Here is a 20,465-nt window from a genome sequence, read left to right as displayed (position 1 = left end):
TAAGAATGGGCCTTAAAAAGTGTAACTATATCGCGCCTTCTTTATATTACTATACAGCATTACTTGGCGGAAAACAGGATTTTCTTCCTTCTTAGACAACAAAGCAGGTAAGACTTCTATGCTGATTGTGACATCCTACATGATGCTGGCAGATTTGAACAATACTGGCAACGCAGGCCCATATGATTAACACTTGCACTGGGATCTCACAGTAAGAGACCAATGCACTTATGTACATTAAGTCAAACACACAAGTCTCTGGCAGCTGTACCAGTCTGATCACAGTCCCTATTAAAGGAACACCTGAAACTCGTAACTTCAGGCATTCTGGTCTTTCTAAATGATGCACAGCAATGGTATTCACTCTGGCTTGTGGAGAGCCATGTCCACAATTGCCACCAACCAAAAGAACCACGTATCTACTGTATGTCTTGTGAGCTGCCCGAAGCACAAACATACAATACCATACAATATAACATTGGAGAACAGTGCCCAGAGGAGCACAGGTGGTATGTCAGAGCTACATGTGTCTCCTGAGCCACTTATTATTGATGTAGAGTACAACAACAGCTCTGAAGCAGATACACATCTAAAACTGCTAGGAAGATTCATTAAAAAAACTACAGTTGGAGTCACTTATTCTTCTATAGAAGTATTACAAATTACACATTTTATCAAAACATATTTATACGTACCAAATCCACTGCTGGAATTTTCACGTGACTCATCCACATATTCTGTTAATTGGACCTAAAAAAATTATAGAGTTATTAGGCTACCTAACAGGCTCTAGAGGCCTACAATCACCTCCTGGATCAATGTTAAGGGAGGGAGGATTATGAAAGTGTAATCAGTATAAGGATGTATATGGAACTTGTTAAGTTTTCTGCACATACGCATACTCTTGCTTACATCATAGCCTGCCGTGATGGCTTTTAGAAACCATATTCTGACAGACCTGTCTAGAATACAACATGCCAACTGTATATACTCTCAAATACTGAATACAGAGTTCTTGGAATATTTTATACTACTACTACTACTAATTATTATTATCAGCAGCAGCAATAGCAATAACAAAATTTGATTTATATGCTGCCCTTCAGGACAACTTAACGCCCAATCAGAGCGGTTAATAAAGTATCTTATTATTATCCCCACAACAACAAACACCCTGTGAGGTGGGTGGAGCTGAAAGAGCTTCGGAAGAGCTGTGACTGACCCAGCTGGCTTCAAGTGGAGGAGTGGGGAATCAAACTCAGTTCTCCAGATTAGTCCCGCTCTCTTAACCACTACACCAAACTGGTTCTCAACTCAATGGCATAATTAAACCCCCGTCTATTATCTGATTCTAGCCATTGCTAAACCCCGGGCCAAACAGGTATACCACAAATTTTCAATAGATAGAATATGGGTCAAAGCTTTACAGATTTTTGTGTTATTCAATGTACCGTTATACATACAAAACTAGAGTACAGCAAAAGACATAACATGCTGCAGAACTACAGACTGATTACTTGTGGAATATGCTACTATTGGAAACGAGAATGACCAACAGCACATTTCTTCCTGTAACCAACAGAGGCTATTTCATTTATGTTTCATCTTCAGCTGTGCTCAATAATTAAAATACCAAGATCTGCAGATCAGAAGAATTTAAATCCAAAATTATTCCTATTCACATGCGGGACTAATCCGGGAACTGGAACAGCCAAAAGGTTGAATGCTCAAAATGCTAAGACCTGCCACCCTAGACCAAGGAAACAACTGGCACTACTCTGTGAGATGACAACTGTGTTACATACACATGTTGCCCTCAAATAAAATCTATGAAAATGTATCATATTAAGCATCTCTTAGAGAAAAAGTAAACTTAATTCCAGTTTTAAAATTTTCTCAAATATTTAATATAAAGATTACTTACCAGACATCCATCTTCAGGGCCCAACAGTTCTTGAACACCTGTATAGTCTATTTCAGCACTAAGAGAATTCTGTTTAGGTTCAGCCATAAGTTTTTGCAATCCTAAATAGTCATCAACTGGCATAAATTTTTGCCTTGGTGTCTTCAGTATTCTGGAAATACCAATCATATCTTCCATGGGTTCAAATTTTTGCTTAGATATCCTCAGCCTTTGAATCCCTTCCTTATCTGCCAAGACCCGTATCTTTTTCTTTGGTGCTTCTGCAACATGATTAAAACCCAATAATTCTTTTGGACTATTCAAATGTTTGGAGCAAATGTCTTCCTCAACAGTGTCTACTTGGCGCTTAGGTGTCTTCATGAGCCTCTTGACTCCTGACAGTGCCTCGACAGGCTGTGGCTTTTGCTTGGGGGTCTTCATGAGTCTCTTGACTCCTGACAGCGCCTCGACAGGCTGTGGCTTTTGCTTGGGGGTCTTCATGAGCCTCTTGACTCCTGACAGCGCCTCGACAGGCTGTGACTTTTGCTTGGGGGTCTTCATGAGCCTCTTGACTCCTGACAGCGCCTCAACAGGCTGTGGCTTTTGCTTGGGGGTCTTCATGAGCCTCTTGACTCCTGACAGTGCATCGACAGGCTGTGGCTTTTGCTTGGGGGTCTTCATGAGCCTCTTGACTCCTGACAGTGCCTCGACAGGCTGTGGCTTTTGCTTGGGGGTCTTCATGAGCCTCTTGACTCCTGACAGCGCCTCGACAGGCTGTGACTTTTGCTTGGGGGTCTTCATGAGCCTCTTGACTCCTGACAGCGCCTCGACAGGCTGTGGCTTTTGCTTGGGGGTCTTCATGAGCCTCTTGACTCCTGACAGCGCCTTGACAGGCTTTGTATCTTTTGATACTTTTTCCATTTCCACAGTTTCACTTTTTATGAGTGAGCTATTTCCCCCTACAATCTCATATAATGCAGAATTCTCTCCTCTGGGAATCTTTATTTTATCTTGACCAGGAGTAGAAATCTGAGATACTTTTCTCAAGATGAGGGATTCAACATCTTGATCATCATATATTTCCAAGACTGATAGATCTGAAGGAGACACTGCCATCATACCTATTAGGAATATAAAATGTAAGCAATCTTTCAATAAACTAGTGAGGGCTGTCTCTAAATATTAACAAAACTATGACACTTAGTCACAAATTACTGTTTTTAACTATAGGAATTACAGCAGTCAATAGATCCCTTTCCTGATAAAACAGGGTTGCACTTACCTGTAACTGTTGTTTACTGAGTGGTTTTCTGAGCAGCCCCACATGGGAGGTTAGCAAGCTAATTTACCCAGGTGGAGGGCTTAAAGCTCTTTAACAGAAGAAACTCTTCAGGATTTTGCCAACAGCTGTGTCCCTTCTGGAGTCTATGTCAATGGTATAGTGCTTGATGAATGAGGATGGCATAGATCAGGTGCCTGCCTTATACAAATCCACTAGAAGGATGCCCAAGTTAAAGGCTGAAGAAGTGGACTGACTCCTTGTAGAGTGCACTCTTATACGCAATGGACATGGTTGCTTAGATTGAATATAACTCCATAATGAGCCAAACTACTCAATCTGAAATGGTCTGTGCAGTGACAGTCAGACCCTTTTCGGGCCCATTAAATTGGGGTTCTTTTGGAAAAGAGCTGTCCAAGAAGCTGTTTTATAGCTGTGCCTGAACTGCACAAAAAAGCTAGGCGAGCGTCTCGCACCTTTAGGAGCTTCAGAACATCTGTGGCTGGCCTGCACACATGTAGTTCCCATGTGGGACTGCACAGAGAATACTACAACAAACAAACAGGCTCCACATCTTCCAGGAGGAAAGACTCCCCATTTACCCAGACTTTATTTAAAATCTTTTCTCCCTTTCCCCCAGAAACTGAACATAATGTAGTTTACAAGTGGAGAGCCAGTTTGGTGTAGTGGTTAAGAGTGCGGGACTCTAATCTGGAGAACCGGATTTAATTCCCTACTCTTCTGCTTAAAGCCAGGTGGGTGACCTTGGATGAGTCACAGCTTCTAGGAGCTCTCTCAGCCCCACCCACCTCACAGGGTGTTTGTTGTGGGCATAATATACTTTGTAAACTGCTCTGAGTGGGCATTAAGTTTCCTGAAGGGCGGTATAGAAATCAAATGTTGTTGTTGTTGCTATTACATAACAAATCTTATATATCAATCAACATTAAAACTCTACAGAGCAACCCAATACAAGTAGCCATGACATGAATCATTCAGATGTGAAGGCCCAAGGGAAAAATGGGGGGGGGGGTGTTGTCTGATTTTTTTCATGAGAACTTTAAACATTTTTTTCTAATAAAAATTGAGACAATTTGAAAAGCACTAAAACATTCTTATAAATTTTTTTTTGAATAAGTGAGGAGCATTTTAAGACTAGATTTTACTCAAACGGTACAGCATCAGACTCTGAGGATCTTTTTCTAGTGGACATTTTGGAGCGCTGCAAAATCTCCTATTTCCCTCAGCACTTTGCAATGAGTAAGATGTTTTTAATACAAGACTTGGCGCATTCAAAGTATACAGAGAATGTTGCAAACTGCTATGGGACACCTTTGGGAAGAAAAGTGTGGTATATGTGGAGAATTTGCAAATTTGCTTGTAGAAATATTGTAGATATTTGAACTTTTAAATTCCATAAATATGCCATAATTCAATTTTATATGCTAGCTATGTTATAAATGATGTACTGTAAGTTGTTAAACCAATAAAATATTTTTAAATTTGATAAACAAGTATTGCATAGATTTCAATTTCTCATTTTTTCTCTCTTTGCCATTGGCACTGATTCAGTTCAAAGACAGCTGCTTCTAGAGGATTATTAAATATAATATTGGGTGTCATCAATATGTACAAATCTCTGAAGCGCCAATCTCATTTAACAGTTTTACACAGATGTTAAATAACAATAGCAATAATATGGCGCCTTGTTAGACTCCACAAGAAAACACCCACGCTAGTAATTTGGAAATCTCTATCACATCGTTCTGAACTTGGTCAGATAGAAGACTGAAACCACTTAAGCTCTACCCATTCTATCAAAAGTAGCTGGCAGACGTAGCAAAATTAACAAGGGGTCATTGCCACAGTCAAACTGACGATCTGAGATAATCTACAAGCAAAATCTCTGTACCATATCCAGATCTGACTGAAGAGGGCCAATGGCAGATAAATCACAAAGGAAATTCTGAATCGTAAAGGCAGATTAGGCACCAGTTTGGAACAGCACAGGAAGAAAGCATTTTGCTTCATCTCCAAATTGATTCTAAAGATAACACAATATTAATTTGAAACCCAGGGAAAACAAAAAAAACCCTCACAAAATGTTTCCTATCCCTACAGCCTGTGTGCATAAGAATGTGCCAGAGGCTTACCTCTTGTGGAGAATCCCTGCTGGTTGGAGGGATAGCCAACAGCAGAACAAGATTCTGCTGTTGACCATCCTATTCTGCTGTAACCCCAAATGTCCCAAGAAACCCATGCATATCTGGCCAAATACTACCTTCATCTCTTGGGGGGACAGGGAATCCTAAGAAAAATATTGGGGGCTGTGGTGCTCAGAGAACTTAAGTAGGAGGGAAGATCAATCAAAAATGGCCACATGTCCCCTTCCGTGAATGGAAATTTTCTACTGGCTCCAACCCAGTATGTCTTATTTCTATCACGGAAATTGATTCCTCCCCCACCCCAACAGCTTGTCAAGTAACAGCGGCAGTGTAATCCGTTAGGAAGCAGACAAACATGTGATACTAGGATGTAAGATACTCTTGAAAAATTCTGCCAGTTTGGCAGAGGATCATTCACCCATTTCAGGGGCAGGTAACCCCTAGCATGCATGCCAACAGTAGCACACCAGACCATTTTGCTTGTCACTCAGGGCTAGATCCCCACCCAAACAACTGAGGCACTAGAAGAGCCACTGAAGCCAGTGGTGCAAAGACAACCGATACAGCTTATGCCCACTATCATCTCCAAGACCCAGCACGTGTCACCAGCAGTGACTAGTGCAAATTCTAATATTCTGGCAGCATCACCAGAGTCTGACTTACTCCAAGTGAATCTGGCCAAGTACAACCTTCCTTCTGCCCTCCCCACCACCTCCTAGCACATCAACATCGTCTGAGCTAGATATTGCATTTTTTTCAGCACTTGCACCAAAAAAGTTTGCCTACTCCTGATCTCTTCAATGCCTTAAAGAAGTGTAAATTGAACTCAAGGGAGCAGATACACAACAGAGGACCTGGCCTACAACACCATCAATACTGCTATACACCTAAACAAATGAGCTGAAAATTCAATCAATCTCTGATTAACCATTTGTATGTAAGTGCTATGCATTCCCTAATCTATTTTGACAGGATAACACAAAAAGTCTCTTCATCTCTCTATGCAAGCCTGTTTAAAAGACACAAAGAAAGAAAACAGTGTTGCAGTTACCTGTAACTGTTGTCCGTCTAGGTCTTTGTGCAGGTACACATTGGGGACTCCACATGTACAGGCCAGCTGACCGGAAAAGATTCTTTAGCTCTAAAAGACCAGATAGGGGCACTCCGTCCCTACTGCGCATGTGCAGGAGTTTCCCACCGAACGCAAGTAGGAGGCGGAGTGCCCCCATTCCCCTCAGTTCTCCTGACTCGCCAGATGTATAATACAGTAAAACAAACACTCACAGTGGGGCAGAAAAGAAGGAATGTGTGCCTGCATGAAGATCTAGATAAACACCAGTTAAAGGTAAGTGCAGAACTGTTTTAGTCTTCAGTCTTCAATGCAGTCCTGCATTGGAAGTTTAGCAAGCTACTCACCAAAATGGAGGAGGGTGTGAGTGGGTCAGCCAATCACGGAATGCTCAACAGCTGTTCCCACTGCTGACAGTATTTTGGTATCCATGTCAACAGTGTAGTGCTTTAAGTTATATCAGCTGCAGACCACAGGGCAGATGTGCCGAAGAGGGAACCTTCTTGAGAAAAAACTGCCAACAAGGCTTATATCATATTCGAGTATATCCTGAACACCATAGATCAAGTGGTCTTCACTTCATTGGTGTAGTTTACTGTCACTATCAACCCATATAAGGTTTGAAAGGACTTGGGAGACCCTTATGGTGTCCAAATTAGGGTTGTGCGATTCGGGTTTTGGATTCAGGTAAAGTATCCGAATCAGACCCAATTCACAGTAATTTGGGAAACCCTGAATCAAAGCTTCCCAAAGCTATTCATATTGCTTTGGGAAGCTTCAGGTCAAGGGGTTTAAATACGCTTTTCCATGCCACTTTACAGCAACACGGAAAGGGGCATTTAAACCCACAGATCAGTTGTTTGGCAGGAAGATCCCTGCCAAGCAACTGATCCAGCTGGCAGGGGTTTAAGTGCCCCTTTTCCATACCACTGCGAAGCAGCATGGAAAAGGGCATTTAAATCCGTGGATCAGAAGTTTGGCGTGGAAATCCCCGCCAAGCAATTGATCCAGCCAGCAGGGGTTTAAATGCCCCTTTTCCATGCCGCTGCAAAGCAGCACGGAAAGGGGCATTTAAACATGCGGGTCAACTGTTTGGTGGGGAGATCCCCACCAAGCAACTGATCCAGCAGACTGGGGTTTAAATGCCCCTTTTCGTGCTGCTGCAAAGCAGCCAAGCAGCTCATCCAGGGCGTCTCTGTTGCCCTGCAGTGGAGGAAGAGGTGGCACAGGCCCCACAGGAGCCAGCTCCGCAGTTCTCCAATGCCCAGCTAGCTGCTGCAGTGGTGGAGGAGCCAGCTCTGGCCCTTCTCGCCCCACAAATGGCCGTTGCGGTGGCCAGTTGAGGGGAAGGAAGGGCCAGAAGGGCTCCAGTCCTTCCCGCCCCTCAAGTGGTTGCCGCCATGGCCAGTTGAGGGGCAGGAAAGAAGCATTTCTGGCCTTCTCTGCCACCCAGCTGGCCACGATGGAGGAACCGGCTCCAGCTCTTCTGGCCCCTCAAATGGCCGCCGTGGAGGCAAAGGAGGCCCTTCCTGGCTGCAAGGGTCAGAGGAGGCAGCTCTGGCCTTCCCCACCACCCGACTGGCCACTGCAGCAGTGGAGGAGGCACATGCCCTGCAGGAGCCAGCTCTGACCTTCCCCGCTGCCTAGCTGGTCTTCCTCACTCCATGTAAGTGGGGTGGGGTGCAAAGGAGGGGGAGTAATTGGGTGGGGTGGGGTGTGGGGGCTGGGAGACAGGCAACTTCCCCCCTTACTTCAGTATGCTCCGAATCTTTATGGAGCATACCAAAGCAATTTAAATTCTCGAAGCCAAAGCGGCTTGCCACTTTGGCTTTCGGGGTATTACAGATCATTTTCCTGCTTTGGGTAAACCCGAAGCAGGAAACCTTAATTTTTTCCAGGTGCACACCCCTATCCAAAATAACGCACAAGACAGCGTTCAGGTTTGTGAACCCTTTGGTTCTTCTAATGGATACAAAAATCCCTTCTTCATATTCAATCTGTGTAATTCAAGTTCTGGTACAGAAGCACCATTAGAGAAAAAACAGGTGAAATTTTGACACCACCTCTGGGTGGAATTCGAGGCTGATGTGCCAGACAACTGCATTCAGAATAACTGAGTAAATGGAGAATCGACTGGAAGGATCGTGAATTCCCTCCTGTCGTCAGGCCAATGTTACAGTAACCATAAACACCACTTTCTGAGACAAGAGGGAAAAGGGCAGGAAAACATGGGTTCAAAAGTTGTTTATCTTAATCAGGAGATAGAACCAGCAGAAGATTCCATAAAGACACTGGAGGGATTCTCAGAGGAAGGGTACCAAAGATATTTCTGAGAAAGTTCAAGAAATATGGTAGAAGAAAACATGTTGTCAATCCCACAGTGAAAGGTTGATATGGCTGCTAACTAAACTTTAATAGAAGACACAAAATTGGTTCTGGTATTAAAATTAGTTGTTAATGGTCAGAGGAAGGGTAATAGTCCTTTAGGTTCTAACCATATTAGGAATCAATCCCACTTGAGACAATAAGATATGAAAAATACCATTTTGCAGATATTCAAATGGCCTGGTTCACCTCCTTGGAGAAAGAGGGTCTTGTGGGTTCAGTAGCCACATGGTCAGTTTCAGAGGTGCTATATCACAGTGCTATACCTGACCTCTACACAGGGGGTCTGGTAGTATTGGGAAGCAGAAGCATCAATATTGGGACAGAGTCCCTGAAGCGGCATGGCCAAAAACAGGTGAGTAGAATGCAGTGAGCGTGGAAAATCCAAACTCTGCAAATATTCTTGTATCAAGGAAGTAGGTGGAACTATGAAGAAACCTCTGGTCCAAGGAATTTGGATGGGATCCAGTACTCGCTAGGAGACATAATTATTCAGTCCTTGCGATGCAAGGAAGTCTACAGTGGAGAAAAATCACAGATGGAATGGACAGGACATACTTGATATTATCTATTCATGGTGATTGTGAACAGTTGCACTGAGCAACTCAACTCTGTGGTTTCTTTCTCCATCATATGCATAGTTGCAGTAGGGCCTTATTTCCTACAGCCTATACCACAGAGCTGTGTTATCCGTGGGAGTCTGAACCCTCCTGATTTGCAATAGATCTGCAACAGGGGCAGGGAAAAAGAATGGACATTCTAAGTCAGAATATCGTAATGTAGAGGGATTTTTTTTCTTTTCCTTCTTATCTTTTCCTTTGTTTACTATCTTTCTTATTTTAGTTATTTATTGAGACACCATAAATACCCAAAACCCTGAATGAAGAAAAAAACATAAAGTGCACCCCAATCTAATACTGAAGCATTTGTGGCTATAGAAACGACAGCGCAAGATTTTCTGAATGGGCACTCTTGGGTTAGATTCTCAGTTTGGGCCCACCGTGACAACAATCAAGTACAGCTCCTGAAATAAACAGTTTTTGCTTGCTGATGGGTCATCCACCACCAGGTTACAGTGATTTAAAATCCAATTTGCAGTGGTCCTATACTCAGTTGAGTGAAGAAATAGGTCAGAGGTAATAGTCGCTATGAGACCCAGTAGTTTCCGAATCAGTAACATGGATTGGTAACACTTTGTAATACAGAGATGGGTCAGAGACCAAACCTTCCTGACTCTGATGATCAGGAATAAGATCCTGTCCACGGAGGAACCAAATTCAGACCCCAATGAAGTGTACAGTTCTACCAGGGGTAAGAGTAGCAATGTGAATTCCGCTACGAATACCCATTTTTCCCAGTAGGGATACACCTAGCAGACCCTGGATAAGAGGAGCACGACTACTACTTGGCAAGCACATGAGGTGAGGAAAAGCACCGTCTATTGAAAACAGTCGCCACATATAGAACAAAGATCCCTCCTGTGGTTGAGATGTATAGAGATATGTAGTGTGCCTCCTTAAGGCTTACGAGTGTAAATTCTTTGTAACAAAAACAGTGGATGAGGTATGCATGTAACTTGTGAAGTTAATAAAGTTATTCAAGTATGGAGGCTTAAGTAACACTCCTGTCCAGTGAACTATAAATAGTCTCGTTGAAGGCAAGAGAACAGGCTTCTGCTCTAGAAGAGCCTAAACAAGGGCGGTCATTCAGAAAAACATATCAATAGTCCTGTCTCTATTGGCAGGATTGAAGAAAAAATAGTGACAGAGTCTCAAGAGAAAAATAAAGGGGTGTAATCTGTCTAGAAGAACAGAAGGGTGCTAGACCCAGCTTTTGTTAGTTGTTCCTTGTTTAACTACCCCCTTGGTAGTGTGACACTGAGCTGAGAGATGGGGTGTTTGACCCTAAGGTCGAATGTAGGAATACCTTCCAAGTGATGCTGGTACGTTTTAAAAAGAAAATTTTATTGGGTGAGTAATAAAAGACAGGAAAAAAATACAGATTTTCCATTAATCCCCTTGTTTTCTTATTCCCCCCCCTTTCTCCCCCCCTTATCTTAGACTTCCAACAGTTTTCCAACCCGCTGTCCACCTCTACATCTAATATCTCTATTTAACTTCTATAATTAATTCTTATAGCCTTAATTACCTTCTTTAAATGCTTTCCGTATTAAAATACATTTCTAAACCATAAATTACATTTCTAACTTATCTATATTTCTTGTAAAGACCAACATCTCCTCTCTAGTTATTCAGTTAATAATTATCTAGCCCCCATAACTCCCCCTTCACGTCCCATTTCTTCTCTAAATACTGTTTCAATTTTCCCCAGTCATTAAAAAATTCTTCTGAACTCTGTTCTCTTAGCTTCCTTGTTAGTTTGTCCATTTCTGCCATGTACAGCAATTTTTGTATCCCATTTTCTATGGATGGTATTTCTTGCGTCTTCCAGAGCTGAGCATATAAAATCCTTGCCGCTGTTGTCATATAAAATACTAGTGTTCTGTCTTGTACGGGAACCCTTTCTAAATCCAAATTTAGCAATAGCAATTCTGGGTTTTTACTTATTTGCCTTTGTAAAATTTCTGACATAGCTTCTATAATATTCCCCCAGAACTGCCTTGCCATTTCACAAGTCCACCACATGTGATAAAACGATCCTTCATGTTTCTGACATTTCCAGCATTTATCTGACATTTGATTATTCCCATTTGCTATCTTCTTTGGCATTAAATACCATCTGTACATCATCTTATAGATATTTTCTTTAAGATTGGTACACGTAGATATCTCCAAAGTATTTTTCCACAAGTATTCCCATGCCTCCATTGTTATATCTCTGTTACAGTTTATAGCCCACTTCATCATCTGTACTTTAACAGTCTCATCCTCTGTGTGCCATTTTAACAAAATCTTATAAACTTTAGATATCAATTTTTTGCCATCTTGCAATATTCATTCCTCCAATTCAGAGTTTTTCATTTTAAATCCAGATTTCCGACAAACTGAGTCATACAAGTCTTTAATCTGTCTATACTTAAAACCATCCATAGTGGGAGGATAACTCCTAATTTGTTTTAATCTTGATCATATTTTGTTCCACTTTCAGCACTTTTGTAGGTCAAGCATTCCTCTCTTTTATAAATTATTCTCGGGTCAATAGCTTCCAGTGGCACCAACCACATCGGAATACCTTCATCCAAATATTTTTTTATATTTTAACCAAACAGTGAAGAGGCTTCTCCTTACATAAAGATGCAAAAACATAGAGTCAGCTTTAATTTTATCATACCACAAATAGGCATGGCAACCAAAGAGCTTTTTATAACCTTCAAGTGTTAACAGCTTAAGGTTTTTTAATAACATCCATTCTCTAATTCAGACAAGACACATTGCTTCATGATATAATCGTATATTTGGTAGTTGTAGTCCCCCTCTTTCTTTAGCGTGCCATAACACTTTCATTTTCACTCGGGGTTTCTTCCCAGCCCATACAAACTCCGATATTTTTCTTTGCCATTTATCAAATTGTTTGTTGTCTCTTATTATTGGTATTGTTTGCAATAAAAACATAATTCTTGGTAACACATTCATTTTAATTACTGCTATTCTTCCTAACCATGACAGACTTAACTTATTCCATTTAATCATATCTCTATCTATTTGCTGCCACAGCTTCTCGTAATTGTTCTTGAATAAATCAATATTCTTTGCAGTTAATTTTATCCCCAGATATGTCACTTTATGTGTTACCTCACAGCTGGTAACGTCCATTAATTCTTGTTGTTTTTGCTTGGTCATGTTCTTACACAAAATCTTTGATTTTCTTTTATTGACATAAAATCCTGCTAAATCTCCAAATTCTTTTATCTTAGACAACAATTTAGGCATATTTTGAATTGGATCTTCTACTATAACCATTACGTCATCTGCAAAAGCTCTTAGTTTGTATGTAAATCCCTTGATCTTCATGCCTTTTATTTCGTCATCCTCTCGTATCTGCATTAACAAAATTTCCAAAACCATAATAAACAACAATGGAGACAATGGGCACCACTGTCTTGTACCTTTCTGTATTTCTAATCTCTTAGTTAATTCATCATTTATCACAATTGCTGCACGTTGGTCTTTGTATATTGTTCTTACTGCTTGAATAAATCCTTTCCCCATCTGTAATTTCTCCATTGTGGCGAGCATAAAATCCCAATTTAAATTGTCAAACGCCTTCTCAGCATCCACAAAAAAGAAACCAACTTCTTTTTCACAATGTCTGTCATAATATTCTATTGCATTTAACACTGTCCTTAAGTTGTCTTTAATCTGTCTGTTTGGCAAAAATCCTGCTTGCTCTTCTGGTATAAATTCGATCAACCACTCTTTCAGTCTTTCCGCCAATATTTTAGCAAAAATTTTGTAGTCATTGTTGAGTAAAGATATAGGTCGATAGTTCCTCACGTTAGCCAAATCCTGCTCCTCTTTCGGAATCAGTGTTATATTTGCCTCGTTCCACGTTTCTGGTATGTCCTGTCCCTTTAATATTCCATCCATCACTTTTTTCAGGAAAGGCCCCACCTTCTTTAGCCATTACCTTATAAAATTTAGCCGTTATCCCATCAGGTCCTGGTGCCTTCCCCAGCTTTGTCGATTGTATTGCCTCTGAAATCTCATTCTCAGTTATTTCTGCATTTAGTTTTTCTCTCAGCTTTTCTGGTATTACCAGTAAGTTAATTTTGTCCAAATATCGGTCAATAGCATTCACATCCACCCTTTTACTCTGATATAATTTAGCATAAAACTTGTAAAACGCTCTACTTATAGCTGATTGGTCCGTTAACATTTTGTTGTTCTCCACAATCTTAGTTATCATTCTCTTTTCTCTTCTTTTTTTCAATTGCCAAGCTAAATATTTCCCCGGTTTATTGGCCCCTTCAAATGTCTTTTGTTTTAACTTTTTCAATTCCCACTCCAATTTCTTATTCTCCATAAGTCTTATTTGTTCTTGTAACATCCGTATCTCTTGATGTAATTTCTTTTTCCCTGGGCTTTTCTTTAATTGCATCTCTTTAGCTTTAATTTTTTCCTGAATTTCTTTCTGTTTTTCCTCTTTTTTTTCTTGTCTCTTGTATTTAAGTCCATTAAGATGCCTCTCATAACAGCTTTATAAGTGTCCCATACCTTATGTGTTGGCACCGATTTGTCTAAGTTGTATTGTATAAAAAATCTGGTTTCTTTCTTTAACATATCTAGGTTGCTTTGGTGTTGTAATAAGTCTTCATTAATTCTCCATCTATACTTTTTCACACATTTTCCAAATTTCCACATGATTGAGTTATGATCTGAGTTCACTTTAGGCATTATTTCAACATCCTTAGTCCATATTGTTAAGTCCTTTGAAGCCCAGATCATATTGATTCTCGATAAAGATGAGTGTCTCGCAGAATAAAAAGTATATTGCTTAGTCTTAGGATTACTTCTTCTCCAAACGTCTTCTAAATTCTCCTCATTTTGTATTTCAAAAAACAATTTTGGTAATAGCCCCCTTTTCTTTTGTATTCCCTTCATTTTTTTTGTCTGCTTGCGAATTTGCCACTCCATTAAAATTGCCCGCCAAAATTATTTGAGCATATGTCACTTGATCTAGTTGATTAATCAATTCTTTAAAAAAATTATCCTTCGCTCCATTTGGTGCATAAATTCCCACTATCAAAATCTTTTGTGAATTCCAAATAAATTCCACTGCCACATACCTGCCTTCCAAATTGTTAAATATCATTTTAGGTTGTAGCTCTTCTTTAATATACAAAACAACTCCTCTTTTCTTTTGTTTAGTTGCAGTCACAAATTCTCTACCCAATTTGCTATATTTTAAAGATTTTAGATCTTGTTTTTTAACATGGGTCTCTTGTAAACAAATTACACTGCATAGTTGTTTAAATAGCCAATGAAAAACAGCCTTGCGTTTGGAAGGTGAATTTAGTCCATTTATATTCCAAGATACCACTTTACACTCCATAATTATATTCTGAGTCTCTTAGGTAAGTCTTGTTCTTTCTTGACAATGAAAAAGACTTACCTAAGAGACTCAGAATATAAGAATGTTCTTTCTTGACAATGAAAATCTCCATCTCATGTCGTGATCTGATGGTTCTTCTAGTTGATTTGAATTCAAAACTCAAACCCTTTGGTATCTCCCATCTGTATCTTATATTTAGCTCCTTCAGGATCTGGGTAAGTCCTCTGTATTTTTTCCTTTCCATCAAAATTCTCTTGGGTAGCTCTTTCATTATTCTCACCTTTTTCCCCTCGATTACCAGTGGATTTTGGAAATGTCTGCTAACAATTTCTTCTTTCATTCTTTTTGTAATAAACTGTACAATCATATCTCTAGGCAATTTTTTTGAGCTGCGTATCTTGAATTAATTCTATATGCCACATCCAAGTTACTTGCAATCTCCTTTAATGTTTTATTCAGAAATCCTGTTAAAATCTCCAAAATCTGTTCTTGGGCAGTTTTTCCTTCCTCCTCCGTGACGACCCTAAATCTGAGTTGCCTATCCATATATTTGCACTCCATCACAGCCATTCTGTCGCTTAACACTGAGGTTTCCACTTTGAGAGAGGAAGCTAATTTTTCTGTCTTTTCTTCAACTTCTTCAACTTTTTGCTGCGTCGTTTGCAGTTCCTTCTTAACATCCTCCATATTCTTCGCCAGTTCAGCCACTTCAGATTTAATTGTTTCCTTAAGATCTTTCAGCATCTCTTGCATGGTGTCTTTTAACTCTTTATTACCTTCCACCATCTTTTTGTCCAGATTACCAAATGCCGATTGCCAGTCCTTTTTCGACATCGTGGGGCTTGATTTAGTCCGCTCCCATGAGTCTGCTCTCTTCCTCAAATCCGTGATTTAAACGTTTTATCTCCACTATCTTAATCTGTTAAAGTCAAGTTGTTTTTTCTGTAATTGGCACTTTATGTCATCCAAAATGTCGGGCATCTTTTCTCTATGGTTTTAAAGTTGAAGTCTTGCCCTTTCCCTTCTTCAAAATGGAGCACTTCCTTTTACACTGATGTCATGCCCTTTCCCTCTTCCAAAATGGCACTCTTCTACTTTCTTCTTCCCTCAGCGGTCCTGCTGTCGCCTCCTGTCATGGACCAACCTGGCCCAGCGGAGCAAAGACTCAGAGGACTCTTCTGAGGAAGAGGCAGCTGGTGAACCTGACCCAGATCCACAGCCAGTGGCAGAGGCACTGCAGGAGGCAGGCCCTGAAGGCTCAGATACTGATCCACAGCCAGGTCCCAGCACATCGGCTCCTCAGCTTCCCAGCCCTGGGCTGGCAACAGAAAGCCAGGTGCAGGCCAGCTCTCCCCCTTTCTCACCAGAGCCTCGGGAGCGCTGCCAGAGGAGGGCTAGAAGAGCCCTCCAAGCCAGAAGGTGCAGTGCCAGGCTAGCAGCACAGCACCGGCCCAGCATCGTTAGTGATGATGAGTGCTCGCAGGAGCAGGATTGAGACAGCCGGCAGGTGCTTGCTGTAGCACAGGCAGCTGAGCACTGTGAGGGTTAAAGCAGCCCAAAGAGGGAGTGGCTGCGTGGAAGCAACGAGTCTGCTTACTACTGACCTTGCTGCTGTGTTTTGAACTGATTCTCTTGTCCCTGACCTTGGCCTGTTCCTGTGGATGTGTTTCTGGAAGCCCCCTTTGGACTTGAAGCCGTGAGTGTGCCCAATTGGTGCCTGAACCTTGGAACTGGGTGCTGCCCTGCTCGGACAACTTGGGAGTTTTCCCTTGCCTGCTGCCAGTATGAGTCTGCACCGGGACACCTCCACTCAATGGTTTCTGATGCACTTCCTGTTCCTTCTCCCGTCCCACAGCTACCTTCTCGCGATGTTTCCTCCTTTCCCACAGTTCGTTATCTCTCCAAACCGCAAGTATATAAACAATAGTCTCTTTTCTTCTCTAACAGCTTTAAAAAAATTATTTTCGCATAAATTACTTTCCGGAGTGCACTTAATTAGTTCTTTACTCAATTTCAAAGTCCAATTTCTGCTTTTACTTTATTTTTCCAGTCCAAATCTAGCGTCATAGAAGAGATATCGATCTTTACTTTTTCCGCTTTTTTCTGGGTTGTAATAGCTGTTTCTGCTGTTCAAATTAGTCCATTTATGTTACTGAAGCTTGGGTACGGAGGTCCTATGCCAATTTAATGACTCCAAAGCTGCTGCAGAGGTTTCAGCCACCCTTCTTAGAGCGGGACCTCAAGGCTGGGTGGGAGTGCTTTATTCAGAACCCCCCCCTCAGCCGAGATCTACTCACTCTCGGGGTCTCAAGCATTCTAGCCTGCTCTCCGCCTGAAAGCAGGGGGCCGCGGGCGATCTTGCACCCCACCAGCTCAGACAAACAGCAACTTGGACAGCCCAGCTCCCTGAGCTGCTTCAGACCTCCATGATCCCCAAGCCGGAAGTCCCAAGTGATGCTGGTACTTTTGAGGACATTGCATGCAGACTTGGGCAGTACCCAATGGTCCAGTAACAATGACAGCAAGCGACTTTATGGTCTGGTAATCTTCCTGAATCTGGCTTAAGGAATCATATGTCGTTCCCTAAAAAGACAACAACATGCACCTGAAGGGAACATTCTCAATCATCCTTTCTTATCCCCAGGGAGCGCTGTTAAGTGTAACCAGGTTCAACACCTGAAAACTATGGCTGAAGCTCTAGACCTGGCTAAAGATTTCATAGTGCGCCTTCCAGCTGTCCTCTGTCTGATGAACAGCCTTCTTTGACAACCCCACAGAGGAGCTCTGCATTTGTCAGGAAGAAAACCTGAGTATAAATTGGGAGTTCCTACTATGAAAGGAATTGTCTGAGCTTTGAGTGTTTGACAATGGAAATCACAGACAAGTATAGTTGCAGTCAGCTGCATAGTTTATTTCCCCTTCTGTCAGACCGAAGAGACAAGAGGGCATGACAAAACAAAGAAGACTTAAACCTCCTCAGCAAGCAGGAAGGATGTGTAAGGAAGGTAAAGATGAAGGGGCAATCATGCTGTTTAAGGTTGCAGTGTTTCTCAACCTTCCAAGGAATGGTAAAAGTGGAGGAGGGTTGTTTTGCACTGGCTCTGAACAAAGTACAACAGATCTTCAGTTGGTAGGAAGGGCTACGAGAGCAGGAGAAATGGAATAAAAGCATGCAAGACTTTATTCTTAGGTTTTGGTTAGAGGTTGAAACAACATGGGATCATTTTCCCATCCTCATCTGAACTCAGAAAGTAGGCATGGAAGGGGTGGAGGCAGCATTAGAACCTATAAGGAGGGAGTGGACCAACGGCTTGGAGCTGAAATCAACTGAAATCACTGCAACAGCGAGAATGCTGGGGTAGCTAGTTTGCAAGTCCTACCAGTTATATATAGTCATCAGGGTTGCTAAAGACCTAGGTGCACATGATTATGAGGCCCCTGAGAAAACTGTAGGAACCAGTCAGTTCCACAGTAGATTAGGTGCCTTAAGATCCTCATGTGGCACATGATCCCCCTCAACTCTCCTGAAATGGGATGTGAAGTGGGGGGGGGCGATCTAGGCAGACTAGTGTCCTCTACCTATACAGCAAAGGGTTAAGTCAGGCTTTAAGCAGGCAGAGCATTCCAGATGAGTCAGATCTGGTGAGTGATGCTCCCTGCCAGAGAGGAAAGGTGAGGGAGGGGGAAATCGCTCGTCATCTGACGAGCATCCAATAGGGCTTAGTCGGAACTGACAATTATTAGTCAGAACCAGCGGTCAGTGCTTCTTGTTTAGATTTGAAATGTGGCCCTCAGAACCGGGTCAAATGGTTCATAGTAGGCTGATTTTTCCAACATAGCAGATAGCTTTGCTATCAGATGCAGTTGTCAGAACTGGAGTGACGTTTCAAATTGCCTGGCAGTTTCATCGCAGCAGATAACTTTGCTGCCGGATCTGGCCCTTGGAACTGGAATTGATGGTTCAGGATGGGCTGGTGGCTCCACCAAGGCAGATAACTTGCTGCCGGATCTGGCCCTTGGAACCAGAGTGGACTGTTCGGTTTGGGTTAGCAGATCCATCATGGCAGATTACTTTGCTCCTGGATCTGGCCCTCGGAACTGGAACTGATGGTTCTGGATGGGCTGGTGGCTCCATCTAGGCAGGTAAGTTGCTGCCAGATCTGGCCCTCGGAACTGGATTTCATGGTTCATGTGGGCTGGTGACTATCACAGCAGATATCTTTGCTGCCGGATCTGGCCCTCAGAACTGTGGAGCTCATGGTTCAAGTGGATTTCTGACTTAGGCGTGAACCTCTGGCAAAGTCTGCCTCCTGAAATGTTATGGGTTCCACCCAGACGCAGCAAACAACAATCATGTTTCATGGCAAGAGGCATCTTTATTTTACATTGTAAACATTTCCTTAAAATGATTTTGAGTTATGACGAGATCACACAGAAGAAAAAAAGCGCTAAGTGAGAAGGAGAGCTAAGGAGAACCTCTCCTAACGGCAGTGAAAAAAGAACTGAGGGGAATGGGGAAACTTCGCCCCCTACCTGCATTCAGCGGGAAACTCCTGCATGTGCACAGTTGGGGTGGAGCGCCCCCTTCTGATGTTTTAGAGCTTAATAATCTTTTATGGTTGGCAGGCCTGCACGTGCGCAGTCCCCAATGTGTGCCTGCACTGAAGACCAAAGACGAACTTGAGCTTCCTGGCATACATACAAAATGTTCTCTTGATTTCTAGCCTGTAAAGCTCCTTCTCATACCAGGACTGGACCAGAAAGGAAGTATTAGAGTTCTCAGAAGGAGTCTATAAATTGAAGAAAAGGGAAGATCTAATATAAATGTCAATGGTTCTAGGCACAATTGCTAGAAAGGTTTAAATCAGATAAAAAATTATGGGACTTTGATTACAATAAAACAGAGTTTGGAAAAGAGCTTTGTACAAATGATGTTATTTCCAAAATGTACAAACTTTTGTTGAAATTTGAAACAGAAGAATGTGTGAAAGACTGTATGGTAAAATGGGCCAAAAAATTTGGGTATAATATACAAATGGACCAGTGGTAAAATATGTGGGTAAAGGGGCTTAAATTCACTTTGAGTTCCACACTAAAATAATGTATTGGTGGTATACGTCTCCTGATAAATGAGCAAAAATGAGTAAAGGTATGTCAAACTAATACTGGATATGTGAGCAACATGAAGGAACAGTTGGAAAATAAACATGGTATTCCATTTCTATATATGACAGCAGCGGCTAGGCTTTTATATATGCAAAAATGGAATAGCACAGTATTGCCTTCAATGGATGACTGGGTTGTGAAAATGATTGAGTTAGCAGAGATGGCTAAACTTACAGCTCTGATTAGAGATAAAACACTGTCTACTTTTATGGTTAATTGGAAACCCCTTATTGACTTTGTATGAAACAAGAAAAAATGAATTGATGATTTGTGGATTTGATTTCTAAGAAGATAAAGTTGGGAAAAATAAAGAGAAGGGGGGCAGTATTGAAAAGGTAAATTTTAGAGGTATTAAAATTAAAGTATAATGTGTGTAAAGATATAATAGATATTGTAGAGGAAAATGGAAAATGAAATATATATTATTTTTCTTTGTCTTTCCTGAAACAGCTGTAATCTTACATGGTTTATTTCACTTTTCTCAAG

At 41.5% G+C, this 20,465-nt stretch overlaps 1 protein-coding gene across 2 annotated transcripts in view; it reads right to left on the bottom strand.

The window, feature by feature from the left end:
• The window catches only part of MKI67 (marker of proliferation Ki-67), a 61,777-nt gene that overhangs the window by 8,412 nt on the left and 32,900 nt on the right, over positions 1-20,465 (bottom strand). For both annotated transcript variants that reach the window (XM_054983231.1, XM_054983232.1), the window contains exons 13-14: positions 1,925-3,024; positions 696-750 (exon numbers count right to left, since the gene is read on the bottom strand). In XM_054983231.1, the coding sequence (XP_054839206.1) occupies positions 696-750; positions 1,925-3,024 (1,155 nt within the window). The remainder of the gene's footprint in view (positions 1-695; positions 751-1,924; positions 3,025-20,465) is intronic.

Source organism: Eublepharis macularius, chromosome 6, assembly GCF_028583425.1.
Source record: "Eublepharis macularius isolate TG4126 chromosome 6, MPM_Emac_v1.0, whole genome shotgun sequence".
Taxonomy (NCBI): Eukaryota; Metazoa; Chordata; class Lepidosauria; order Squamata; family Eublepharidae; genus Eublepharis; species Eublepharis macularius.
The sequence above is the reverse complement of the archived record's forward strand: the minus strand, read 5'-3'. Positions and strand labels throughout refer to the sequence as shown.